The following is a 14,388-nucleotide window of genomic DNA, read 5'->3' on the forward strand; positions in this document are numbered from 1 at the left end:
GAAAATATAAAATCTACAATGTCAAATTGGGGTTCCAATGTATTTATAATTTTATATGAAATAAAATGATGTTTTCAATAGTACACTCACCGGAACAAATCTAGCTACAATTGATTAAATATCTGAAAGACACACGTAGTAATATGTGATAAATATATAAGAAAACCACATTCTGTTGTACCTAGTTAAAATTGCAATTCAAATTTTGGACTGAAGGGTATATAATTGTATCAACATCTTCATATTGATATGCAAACGATATTGAACTTCAATATCTGATAGCCCAATTCATGAGCCCAGCTGTACATTAATTAACCCTTTCACTTGAAGCTGGAGAACAGGAGTTAGATATAAACAGGCTATGCACCCTTCTACCAGGTAACCAAGAAAGTTCATGCGGTTTTTACAACTGCCCGTAGTTTTCGTGGGGTAGTATGCAGTTCAGCCGCCAGGGGTACATGTATGTGTAATTGGCGGAAAGCTCATTCCTTGGCACGTCGGCTAACGTAGATAACAGGTCGCAGTCGATAGTTCGGGAGCAAGTATTCGCAGTGAACCATGGCTGTGTCGAATGCAGTAATCAGGGCGTGTTTACTGTATGAGTACAAGTTGGGCACAAAAGGAGCGGAAGCAGCAAGAAAAATATGTGCAGCGTTTGGAGAAGGTACAATTAGTGAACGGACAGCGCAAAAGTGGTTTCAGACTTTCTCGAGTGGCGATGAGACACTGGCAGACAAACCTCGATCGGGCAGACCGAATCTCTCGATGTGGACAACTGAAGGCAGCAATTGAAGAGGATTCAAGTCAAACGTGTCAAGAACTCGCTCAACGATTTGCGGTAAGTGCTGAAACAATTTGTGTGCACTTGCACGAGCTTGGCAAATCATGGAAACTGTAAGTGGGTCCCGCACGAGCTGACTGCTGCGAACCGTCTCCAACGACTGAACATTTGCGCATCCTTGCTCACTAGGAACAACAACTGTCCAATTTTGGACCGCATTTTGACGTGATGAAAAGTGGGTAATGTACGATAACAAGAAACGCTCATACCATTGGCTATCGTCAAATGACACCATACCTTTAACTGCAAAACCTGCTCTTCATCAGCGGAAGGTGCTGCTGTGTGTCTGGTGGACTACGGCTGGGATTGTGCATTATGAGTTCTTGGAAAGTGGTAAAACCATCAACAAAGAGGTGTACTCCATGGAATTGCAGAGTGGCCGAACAGCTTGCAAAAAAAACAACCTGCATTAGTGAATAGGAAGCGTGTTGTTTTCCACCAAGACAACGCTAAACCGCATACAGCAAAGATGACCCTGGAGGTGATTTCTTCTCTCGGCTGGGAACTTCTGCCACATCCAGCGTATTCACCCGACATCGCTCCATCAGACTACCATCTTTTTTTGTCTATGGACAACCATATGCGCAAACGACATTTCCAAACTCGCGAGGGGGTTGAAAACGCGGTGGTGCAGTTTTTTGCGGCCCTACACAAAGACTTTTTCAAACATGGCATCTACAGGCTTGTACAAAGATGGGAGAAGGTTGTAGAAGCAGATGGTGGATATTTTGCAGAATAAATATAAGGTAAACACATTTGTTTTCGACCTTTTCTTCTTTGTACTAAAACCGCATGAACTTTCTTGGTTGCCTGGTAAATACACACAAGAAATGAGGTAATGCAGAAAAAATGCAAAATTAAAAATAATTATTTCAGCCTCAACAGTTTAAATATATAATTAATTTGTAATTAGCAAAAGAAAAATATATCTTTAAGAAACTCAAACTTCAGAACAGTGTAAAACAATTTATTTTTCTTACAAATCATATCAATATGTGTACAAAACAAGCTATATTTGGTCATATACGAAACAAATATACATAGAAGCATAGAAATAGGTTTGTGTTACAAATCACTGTTGCTATGTTGTTCACTGCAAGAAAATGAGTCGACTGGCATAATTTTGAAACAACTCAATGCCTTTATATATAAACGAGTAAACATTGTCTAGTTACTACCATCACATACAATATGTTTATGTTAATGTACAAACAAGTTTCTTAAAAAATACTCCAGTTCTATGTATGTATGCATGGATGTAGCCTTTGGTACAAATGCTTTAACTTTATTGGTATTGTCCCCAGCATAGTTTGCTGAGAGAGCAACTGCACACATACACGAGTTTGGTTCAGTATACCAGGAAAACATTGCATAGGAAGTGCACACACTCATTATTGTTAATGTGCCTGTACATACTACAGTGCTTAATAAGCATAGACGTATACAGATGTGAAACACTGTGCTTGGGTTATCGGTTCAGGTTCTATCTTTAATAATGCTCTCCATTACGAAAGTCCTGCATCGTGACTGTGTGGTGTAAGCCATCAGGCTTTGCGCTCTGGCTACAGAATGCATGCTGGTTCGAGTCTCCTGGGGATAAGCATAACAACTAGTCTCCCGAGACTTTGACCATTGTATGGGACTGGTGGCCTCCCACCATTGTGAGGAAATAGGGGAGCTACGGCTGCGTAGTGTAACCCAGTCATTGGAAACCTACGATGACGACTGTGGCTTCATGATGCTGACCACATGTAAATCCATAACTCATTGCATGATCACCCACCTCTGCTGGGGCATTTGGGAGTGGGGCCGGCGCAGTCAGTAGATAGGCCATGGCCCTCAAGGGCTGTCACACCATGCATTATTATTTCAATATGAAAGAATTTCTCGATGAAATGTAATAAAGATGAAAAACTTCAAAATTTTGACAATGCCCTCCAACCAGAATTTAGCCAATCTTATTTGTACTTGCACAATATGATTATGGCAATAGGTACTGAAAATGCTTGAAGATCTTTAATAATGTATTTTCCACCTTGGTGGCTAAGTACATTGAGTGGTCAGCTCACAATCTCCCCACCGATGCTTCTAGGTTGAAGTCCTGGCCTGGCAAGGAGTGTTTCTTTGCTTTCATTCGTTCAAGCTAATCATTGAAATTAGCTAAAGTTGCAGAAAACTAATGCAAAATAACAAATATACAAATTAATAGTGTAGTTTCCTCTGACTCGACTGACAACTCATGAGCTCGGATAAAATCACTGTTTTTATTAAATTTCAAGGTTCATTACTTCCTATCCTATATGGGCTCAATAAATGAAAGTTTAAAAAAGTTACACATGTAAATAAACAAAACATTATGATGAAAAAACAAAACTATTATCCAAAAATTTTGTGGGATTTCTGAATCAAAATTCTAGACAGTGAATCAAGATACACCAGTGATGAGAAATATCATCTTCTACCATCAATTAATTAAACAAGGATGTGCATTAAACATAACAAAAAAAACAAAAAACAGTTGAATATCTCTTGAAAATCAAACATACAGATCAGCATATTAATGTCCAGTTTGAACATAATTAGTAATTCTACATGAATTACATTACAATCTGAACAGATAAATGTACCTTGCAACTTGCAGTTTCTCATGGCCTTGACAATATCTCTCACAAATGATGTCAAATCTTCTGGTGTTACAATTTATACCATTATATGACAACCATTGTGAACATTTAATAAAATTTTCATAAAATTAACTGACATTTTTCTGATTACATGCAATTATAACATGCCTGTTCAATACGGTCAAAAATGCAAAGGATACAAAATAATGTGTGAAGATCTTAAATATATATCAATTGCTTTTGTTTACAATAAAAATACAATACAAAGACATTCCATACATTTTGAACGAGAAGTGTAGGAATATGAAAATTATTATAATGATGCTGGTAGAGAGCTTATGCAAAAATAGTTTCAGTCAAGAGAGATGCATTTATTTACTAAATATATGTAACCAGTGGTTCTGATGTGATTTACTTCAGAAAAAAAAAAACTACAGTGGAACCCAGATTTTATATTTCTCCGCATTGTACATTCAATGTTGATGGTCCCAGCATAGCAAAGCATTATAAAATTTTCCTAGATTTTACATTTTCCCATATTTTGTGTTTTCTCCGCTTGGTACCCTGAAAAACAAAATCGAGGTACCACTGTATATACTTAGAATTGCATTAAAACAATGTACATAATTATTATTTACATTTGCAAGAACAACTAAATGACCAAATTATGCAAGGAATTCAAACATCATAACATTGAACTACTAAAATTTTAACCAATAAACTACCTACGAAAATATGACACTGGCCCATCATTGCCAGGTATTTACTAAGTCCCATTCCTATTTGCTACTTCCTGAAATAAACAGTGTGGCCATGAGAGCACAGTAACTATCAAATTGTCAATTAATTTTACAGTTATGTTCAGGTATGAGCAAAATGAAAGGACCAAGTTCATTGAGTGCAATGCTAAGGCAAACGATGAGCTATATCAGTGGCAAATCATGGTGAGTACTAAACTTGTAGTCAAGTTTTCGAATTCTGGAGTGAGCATGTCTGTTTCTTTGTGAGTGTCATTATTTTCCATTTAATCATCATGATTAGCCTAAAGAGGCTGAAAAGTAATGTTAAATTTAACAAACACAAGCAATACACAAAACAAACAATTAATGCATAAGTGTGAGAAGAAACCAGCACACATGGCAATCTAACAAAACTAACCAGGGAAAAATAAATATCATAAACTACATGCAAATTTCAAACATTCAGAAAATATGCAACAAATAAAACTCTGGTAATAATTGTGCATCTTTGCCATCCTAAACACTATTATTTAGGTATGTTCTGCCCATATTTCACTTATCACCACATAAAGCTTGTAGGGCACAGTATTTCAAGTTGCACACTGCTACACTAGATGATGTAAAAGCATCCTAACATGCATTATACAGTTCCTAATTGACACAGACACATCAAATGGTAAACAACTTGGAATAAACCTGTATTTATTGTCCTATGAGAGTATTATTTAGTATTAACACTTTCCTTGTAGGAAAAGGCTGAGTACCTTGACTTTACTTTAAGTTCAGTGCTCTGAAGGGTGAGTAGGTACTTCAATAATAAATATTACACACTGTTCATACGATGCAGGGTTACTCTTAACATTAAAAACACAGTAATTGCCATTTAAAGCTATATAAAAAATTCTTCAGGAAAAACTAGTTCTTCATAACTACGAGCCAAGAACCAGAAGCAAAGAAAATATCACAATTGAATGGAAGGACTTTGTCCAACGCAAGTTCTGACCAATTGAAATTGGTTAATGTATTCGTTCAAGTACCATGCACATACTGATTTTAATTTACGCAACCTTCAAGTGTGTGTGTGTGTGTGTGGCCATTTCTTTGCATTTGCCAAATGTGGCCATTTGTGCTGTATCTGAAATATTCTAAATAAATAAATAAAGGAGGAAATGAAGAATATACAGAATGTCTCCAATTTCATTAATTTTTGGTATACTAACTAAATACTGTCAATGAGAGAATCCAACAGCACCTAGCAGATGAGAAAAAAGCCCAACCCACTACCGGTCTTGCTAAACATATTAAATACAATAGCCATAAAATTCAAAAGGTTCGGGTCAAACACACTGCCCACACGCTCATAGACACCAAAATCAAGGAAACGCACGCCATAATGCACTTCCCGCACGAACTAAACATCGATAGCGGGCAAGCGCATCACACTTGGATTCCCCTACTACAGCAGTTATCGCCTGGAAACAGCAGACGACACGCCAAGACGCACAGTGCACCTAGCGGCAACCAGAGAACTACGAACAAAAGACGCACACCAAGCAACAGACGGTGGCTGAAATTAATCGAAAAAGAAGAAAAAACAGCTTCGCGGATAAAAGTGAGTACTAGTTTCTCCGTATTTACAAATCTGTTGTTAAAATGCGGGGGTCATGTCTGGAAATCGTGAAAAAGCTGATGTAAGTTGGGATTTTTTTTAAAGCTGTATTGCATTGTTTTACGAACAAAATTTTAACCAAGCTTGCCTAACCTAACCTTACCGGAAATGTTTCATGGGGCTATCCATGAATGGTTCGTGGGGCTACCCGTGCATGATTTGTGCAGGTACCCATTCATAATGTACTGATCACAAGGCCAAAAGTAGTTAATCTACCAAATATTAACGAAATTCAAGATACTTTTTTACCCTAATCTTACCGGAAAAAGTTTCGTGAGGATATCAGTTAAATCTTTTCCCAATGAGTACATATTGTAACAAAATATAAGTTCTGTAGCACTAGCTTCCTCACTGCGCAAGATGCCATTTTTCTAGAAGAACGCTCGAACACCGTTGCCAAACCTACCTCTAATCAAAATCCGCATTCCACATGCTCTTCTACCTCGTCGTTCTCACTGTTGTCATCACAACTAATGATCTGCAAGTAACGAAGGAACAGTGTGGCAACGCTGTAGACAGCCCAACGAATGCCGAACGTCACTTGTTCATATCATGAAACATGGTTGTTATGTTTATGTATGGAGAATGATGCGGTAATGAAGAACGTAATTTTGCAACATATATAGACGACATAAGTGTACAATTTTTACACGTGACCCCCAAATCTTAACTCCAGATACGTTACCAGGACTGCATATATAGTGAGTATAAGAAGTAGGAAAGGAATTAGAGACATTCTTTATATTGTACATTCATACCAAAAGTGGGATATGAATCACTATACTATGCTTCCAATGAGAATCAAACCTAGGCATCCTTTGATTTAAAGACAACAGCAACTTTGGCAATTTGTTGATGGTGAATGTGTACACTCTGCACACTTTGGTTCTAATAGGAAGACCTTGCAACACTACGCAATTTCTTTAATTAACCCTTCAGAAGCAAAATATATTTTAGTCAGTGTGTACAAACACTAATTAAGGAGGTTAATTAAACATTTTTCAAGAAACATCTGAAATTGTATATGAGATTGGTAGAATATCAGTTTAAGTAAATTTTATGTTGGTAGTTTTATCAGTATCAGCTACAATTTCATATTAGCCCACCCCTAATAAAAATACAGTATTTAAATAGATATAAATGTTAAATTCTGTTAGTTTTTGATACACTGCACAGTTCTTTCTCAAATTATGAATGAGAGAATTAAAATATACACCTGCCACTAAACAAGTACAGTGTTTTTCTTTTATTAATAGTTCTAGTAGATCCATGGACATCCTGCAAAGATTTAAGGTGCATGCACACCTTATGAACCATTCCTTGGTATGGCTGCACTTCAAAACCAAAATGCACAAGGTATTTGAATAAACACAATATTACTGGGGAAGGGAACACAACCCGACATAATTATAATCACAGAGATATTGCAAGTTTCCGTGTTCAATCAGTACAATATTGTCTGATTTTTGTACATGGAAATGGACTGAAATCCATTCACGTTGCTTCCTGGTCCACCAATTTTATTTCCCACTACGCTGAGAAGTCCATTTGGTTTCGACACGGTGCTTGCCACGACCAGCTCTACTTCCTGAAAGTTGTGGAAACGTTGCACGTCCTTGTCTTTCCTCACAATCGTGTTGGGCAGCTTTCTAACCCGAACAACATGTTGCACGTTTACTCCCAGTTCTTCACAACACGTTCGAAGCAACCGCGAATATGTCAAGTCCTGTCTTGGAAATTCCACTTCTATGAAGTCTGGGTCACCTGAGTTGGCAACACGGACTTTCAGCACCATTTCTGAGAAGGGGACAAAAAGTTATTATCAGAAAATTAACTTTTATTTTTTAAGAGTTCAAGCTGTGATTGCAGTACCAGATTTATAGTCACTATCAGTTGTCCTACGGCAGGGTAGACAAAACTACAAATAACTTAGGGCCCCTTTTCTCAGGAGCCAGTCTTTATATATTTATTTATTTGCAAATGCAGGCAAAGAAAGCCATGAACCTAAGATAAGCTATGGAATGTGTGAAGGTATGAATTAATACAAGGCTAGATTAATACTTGCACCAAGTTGGCCTTCCTAAAGGCAGCTCAACTTTTAACAATGAATAACTATGCACACAATATATGGCCATTTCTACCATATTGCTGCAGATTTTAAAATTCAGATAGCAACAGTGCGAAAATTTATAATTGAATGTCTATTACTCTGATTTAATAATGCACATGTCACAGAAAACAAACAAACATTTAAAAACACATATTGTATTCATATTTTTAAAAAAATAAAATGGAAACCTCTGTTATCGAACTTGGAATATTACAAAAAAATCATGTTAGAACTGGATTTAAAAATTCAGTTGACACTTGAAAATTTTCAGGTGCAGCCTTGTATTTTTCTACTCCTGGTTATTGTTAGATGTACAAGATGGACAGGTCATATTGATTTGTTTGAGTTTTAAATCCACTTAATGCACAAAATAGGCTCATCAGGACTTGATATAGTTTAAAGTGGGACCCAAACCACTATGTGTGCCTCCAGTGGGTACTGAACCCGGGATACCTGGGTTACAAAGCAGAGATGATGTTACCACTTAACGATTAGGGAAGCAACTCTTACTGTTAAACCCTGTAAATACAGAGCATTCCCTGACATTCGCTACGAGACTCGGCGGCAAGCGGCCCGGCATCAGCACTTGTCTTTCCCAATGAATGGGTCTGTGACAGTCGCATGCTACAATCTGTTTCTTTCGATCTCCCTGCCTTCGCTCTATTTAACTTTCTGTTGACGTTGCAGACTGACGCCAGTATAATCCTCCCTCCCAAGTTGTGTTGTGTCCGTGTGTTAAAGATTGTGGCTTAATATGGCACCACAAAAGTTTACATTACAACAAAGGATTTATCTCGTCGAGTGTTACTTCGGAAAGAGGAATTGTGGAGAAGTGCAACAACGTTTCGAAACGAAATTTCCTGGTGTTCCCGTTCCACATAGGACCACTATATTAAACCTCGTAAAAAAGTTTACAGTAACAGGGTCAGTTCTGAATAAAAGTGGAAAGAAAAATGGGGATATCTAAAAAATAAAGGATACAAAGACAATCCGCACCCTATCCGTGAGTTAAAAAGAGAGTATTGTACGAGAAATTGGGAGAATTACAGTAGACGAACTTGCACGTGTAAATGCCAATATCCTTCGGAGATGCCAGGAATCTGTTGCAGCAGAGGGACATCATTTTCAACACCTTCTGTAGTCAAGTTTAGTACACAATATGAAAACTGTAATTTTAATAACCGACTCTAGCGACTGTCGTGGACCAGTTCACCGGAAAAGACAAGTGCTGATGCCGGGCCGCTTGCCGCCGAGTCTCATAGCGAATGTTAGGGAATGCTCTGTAGTATTAGCTAGTTTGCCAGAATATAAGAAGTTGTGTATTTTCATGAAGATATTTTACAAAAAGTGGTTAATTTTTCACTATAGAAATCCAGTTTGAATGGAATTCAAAATAAAAATATATAATTGTGAAGTCAATATGAAACTTATATTATTGATAAATTTAAGGTTAGCTTATATGCTACCATCTTCCTTGGTATAAGGATTAGCACACCATGCTCTAAAATCGGAGTTCTATCTTCATGGCATGGGTTATGCTTGGAAATAATTCCTTGAACTATGAATGCTACTAAGGATCTTGTTACAGTCCATGTTACTAGTGTGTACATCATTAATATTTTGAAAAATAACTTCTATGGTTTGAATGCTTTATTTCTTAACTGTTTCTTCACAATCCAACCCTACAAACATCTTCAAACTTTTAATTTGTCATGAAGATGGACATTAGAGAAATTGAACAAAAAAAGAAAGAAAGAAAAAAAAAAGGCATGTACTTACCATCAGCCTGGTTCATGTTAGTGTGCTGAACAGTTGTTGGTGTTCGAAGTGCTGAAGTATTCAGGGATGATGACTTACACTTTTCTTTCTCACTTACACTTGCAAGCAATGGTGGGTTAGTCAAGTAATGAGGAGTTATGGGAAGAGGAGGTATTTCCACTTGTGATAATGAATCTTTGTCTGCTCCAAGAAGTTTCCTTGTTTCAGTGTCTGTACAAAGGGAAACTGCAACTTCCCCTTTGTTTGTCACAACATTTTGATCTGCACCATTTGCTAACAATATTTTCACCACTTCCTTCTTGTTGCGTTTGGCTGCCCAGTGCAGAGGAGCCCTAAGAGTAAAAGGAAGGGGCAGATATCAGCTGACTGAAATAAAGCATTTGATTTTTGGGTACCCTTGACACCCTGTACCCCCTTGAGAAAGTGAAATATTTTGCATGATATATGAACGTTTTTCATTGTTTTTATCTTGCGGAAATGTGTTACTATGAAGTAAAGTATGTTTGTTACCTTACCGTGAAGCAAAAAGAAGTGGGTACCATTTACCCACTGTACCTCCTCGAGAATTACATCAATTTTTTTTTTTTTAAATCGACAGATTTCAATGTTTTATATAATGTAAAAGTGGTTCCAGTATTAGGAAAGAACTAATAACGGAGACATTTGATCCCACAGAATAGACCAGGTAAGTTAAAACCTGCAACTTTCGAGTACTTTCGCTGCTTTCTGTTTAGTAAATGCTGTTTGTATATACACTAAAATAGCGAAAGAACACGTCAAAAATAACTATCAATACCAAACCTAACTACGTAAAATTATAGCTCCTGTCGTGGAAAGTCGTTATGGGTGCTATATTCACTTGCGCAAAGCCTTCAGGCTGTTCTGCTTCACAGTAAAGTAACATGCTACGGTAACAGACGTAATTTGCTTCACAAAGCTAAAATAAACTGAAAACGTTCATGAACAACAAAATCTACATAAACTATACTAGATATTTCACTTTCTCTAGGGGATACAGAGGGTCAAGGGTACCAAGAAGTATAAGTTAGAGAACTTAAGATCTGTTCCAATCAAATGCGACAAGGGTGTGCAGAATTTGATATAGGAATGACAACATTTCTAGCTTGACTCTGGCTCTTAGCATTATAATTACCCATCTGTATGCTTTGAGTCAGTTACAATTGTTACCTTGGCATGTCCACACTTCCCTTTCTTTTCCAGATCATTTTCCATGTGGAAAAAAAAATGTTTCAGATAGTGGTGGTGCAAGTTATTTTTCACGGCATAATTTCTGCGAATTTAAAACACATCAATTAGTTTCTCCAAACTTCAATCTTACTTCCATAGTAATTTCCAGTATTCTAAACACGTTCCTGTGGAATTTGCAAAAATTATTACATAAATAGAACTGACGCCCAGTATTTAAGAAACAAAGTAAACAAATGGGCCTCCATTCGGAAACGTATATTGGATGGAAAAATAACTCAAAAAAAAAAAAAAAGGTATGAATTTACGGAGCGAATTTACAATACCGGAAGTATCTTCAATTGCTTTCAAATTCGGCATACTCACTAGTTTTGGCCTCTTAATCACGAATCTACAGTTAAAAATTGGCAGTCATGTCTAGAAATTGCAAAATTACCTTGTAAATTACCGCTATGATTCTCCATACACTAGCATGGAAACGATATGAAGACTTTTTCTTTCCACACAACGGTCTTGCTACCAACGTTGCTCAAGTGTTGTGCAATAAGTGAGAGCATTGATTTGCATGTGAGAAAATGAAATCTTCCGTAAAGGTGGAAAACATGTTTGCCACATGAACCATTCACGGTAAGGTTAGGTTAGGCAAGCATAGTTAAAATTAAGGGTCATCATAAACATAGTTTTGAAATGCTAATCATTGCAAAAAATAGTTGTTTTCTTGGTACTACTTTACTATAGGCGTGACACCTATAAATAATTTATTTTGCACTTTCTTACATTGCTAACGTAATATTCTGGAATGCGGAACATTTCTTTAGGTGAAATAATTACTTTCTAACGAAAATAACGTCTCTTTCTTGCATTTATAAGTACATACTGTTACTCGTTATTTCGATTCTGTAACACACATTATGGCGATAGCATACTGGTTCATCACACGTTGTGATAGTGTTTTGTCGATTTCTGCAGTGTTGCAACCTTGTTTACCGGAAAATACATACTTTCGTGCACGGATTTGAAATTATGCTAATGCCTCGCAAACCACTGACGTTAGCCTCACAAACCATTCACGTTAGCCCCACAAACCATTATCCGTAAGGTTAGGTTAGGTTAGGCAAGCATAGTTTAAAAAAAAATTAAAAATACTTGACACGTCATGTTATAGTGAAAACACGGCAAGTTTGAAACACCGACTACGGGATTTACATCATCTAACACACGGAACATTGTGCTCTCGTGCAGAAAGCAAATGGCGGCAGCAGAAACAGCATGTCGGACAGATATTTTCGCAGAAAATCAAGGGTATTTACTCCGATCATGGACCTACTTTTTTCAACTTATTTTACAATTTCTAGATGTGACCGCCAAATTTTAACTGCAGATTATTGATTACGAGGCCAAAATTAGTGAGTATGCCGAATTTGAAAGCAATTGAAGATACTTCCGGTATTGTAAATTCACTCCAAAAAAATTGCCAAAGTAGCCAGTAAGCTGTTCAGTTTATGCTTATATGTAGACACCATTCGAGTTCGAGGTACTATAATAGTATGGGGGTGACACCTATAAATCATATATTTTGCAGTTTTTTACATTGCTAACCTACTATTTTGGAATGTGGAACATCTCCTAAGGTGAAATAATGCATTTCTAACTAAGATAATGTCTATTTCTTACATTTACAAGTACTTACTATTACTTGTTATTTCGATTCTGTAACACATTATGGCGGGCGATAGCGTACTGGTTCAGGGCACGTTGTGTAAGTGTTTTGTCGATTTATGCAGTGTTGCAACCTCGTTCACTGGAAAAAAATACCTACTTTCGTGCCCAGATTTGAAAGTATGCTAATACCTCGCAAACCATTGACGTTAGCCTCACAAATCATTGACGTTAGCCCCACAAACCATTGACGCTAGACCCAAAAACCATTTTCCGTAAGCTTATGTTAGGTTAGGCAAGCATAGTTAAAAACAAATTTTAAAAATTAAAAATACTCGACACGTCATGTTCTAGTGAAAACACTGCGAGTTTGAAACACTGACTACGGGGTTATGTCATTTTAACACATGGAACACTGTGTTCTCGTGCAGAAAGCAAATGGCGGCAGCAGAAACAGCATGTCGACAGAGATTTTCGCAGAAAACAAAATGTATTCGCATTAAAATGGATTAAAACTACATTCACGAACTTCCACAACGCTACAGAAAATGATTACCGTAAGTACTTTCTCCTGCAAATTTGAAGAAATCCGTCACCCCTATACTATAATGTTACAGAGTTCGATTCACATAGACATTGTGTGTGTGTGTGAATATGGCTATTTAGGTACTTTAGTATTATACGGACTACCTACTTTCAGACCGTCTGTTCTAGAACCCAAAACGACATTTCACAACAGCAACTATAATTTTACGTAGTTAGGTTAGTATTGATAGGTTTGGTACCAATAGTTAATATCAACATATTCTTTCGCTTTCCCAGAAAACAGACAGTCTGAAATGAGGTAGTCCGTATAATACTAAAATACAGTTATTTATTTGGAACTGAGCTTCAAGGGCATGAAAACCAGACATTAACTCGTTTTATTTATAAAAGTAAACATACCATTTCTGAAATACACTTACCCTCCTTCCTTTTATAACTTCCACTGGTATCACTAAATTACCATTACTTCTAACATTCACGTAAACATATACGATTAATGTCTATGTCACAAGAGAAAAATTGTAGTTTCTGAAGTGGGAAAAATGCATACGGTAAGGTAAACCTTTGTTGGTAATCAAAACAAACGTACGCTACTGTCACTATAAAGCAGAATTTATCGATTGATCGCTTGAATGTGACCCACATTCAGAGTTAGGGTTAACAAATACTGACGTGTGGACATGTGCGGTAAACAGCAGTTGCCCAGCAGACAACCTGTAACATTATCACAATAACGATCTATTACTTTTTTCCGCAACCTACTATCATACTTACCACCCATTAATTTCATTTTTAGAGTTGACATTAACGCCTTTTGTTATTAGTGCTTCTACCGTTTCTAAATCACCCAAACAGGAAGCTTCTCTCAGGGTTTCCTCCAGTACCTTCGTGTTTTCCATTATCTGATTTACTGATTTGCAAATGCGAATTACCCATCAATCCAACACCCGTCAGATCATAGCCCGCTACGGTCAGATGCAAAAATATAACGTGTGGAGGCAGTGCGTAACTATGTTGGGAAATTTTCTACTTCTTTGTTTTGACGTAATTTGGAGGCTCTTACAATTTTGAAGAAAATAACAGCAATAATAACTACATTTCCAATAATAATTCAACGTAAGTTAATGAACATTGGGCTCACATTGTCCCAAGTACATTCGTATGCAACATCCAAGAAGAGGATGATTTCACGCTGACTCTCATAAGGAGGAATT

General features: G+C 37.0%; 1 protein-coding gene across 1 annotated transcript; it reads right to left on the minus strand.

Moving 5' to 3' along the window:
* Positions 1-3,726: 3,726 nt before the first annotated feature.
* LOC145992060 (ankyrin repeat domain-containing protein 40-like) lies at positions 3,727-14,073 on the minus strand. The gene is made up of 3 exons (XM_083128220.1): positions 13,949-14,073; positions 9,764-10,095; positions 3,727-7,671 (listed from the first exon to the last, which is right to left on the minus strand). Exons 1-3 carry the CDS (start codon positions 14,071-14,073, stop codon positions 7,319-7,321), a joined length of 810 nt encoding a protein of 269 aa, XP_082984346.1. The 3' UTR covers positions 3,727-7,318.
* Between the last annotated feature and the right edge of the window lie 315 nt (positions 14,074-14,388).

The sequence above is a fragment of the Lepisma saccharinum genome, chromosome 9 (genome assembly GCF_977018435.1).
Source record: "Lepisma saccharinum chromosome 9, izLepSacc3.1, whole genome shotgun sequence".
Classification (NCBI taxonomy): Eukaryota; Metazoa; Arthropoda; class Insecta; order Zygentoma; family Lepismatidae; genus Lepisma; species Lepisma saccharinum.

Bases quoted from the DNA above. Each gene is read 5' to 3' on its own strand.
- LOC145992060 (XM_083128220.1), bottom strand. From the start codon at position 14,073: ATGGAAAACACGAAGGTACTGGAGGAAACCCTGAGAGAAGCTTCCTGT. The intron at 10,096-13,948 runs GTAAGTATGATA...TTTTACTCTTAG, and splicing joins AAAAATGAAATTAATGGGTG to GGCTCCTCTGCACTGGGCAG. The intron at 7,672-9,763 runs GTAAGTACATGC...TCCCCTTCTCAG, and splicing joins TAACATGAACCAGGCTGATG to AAATGGTGCTGAAAGTCCGT.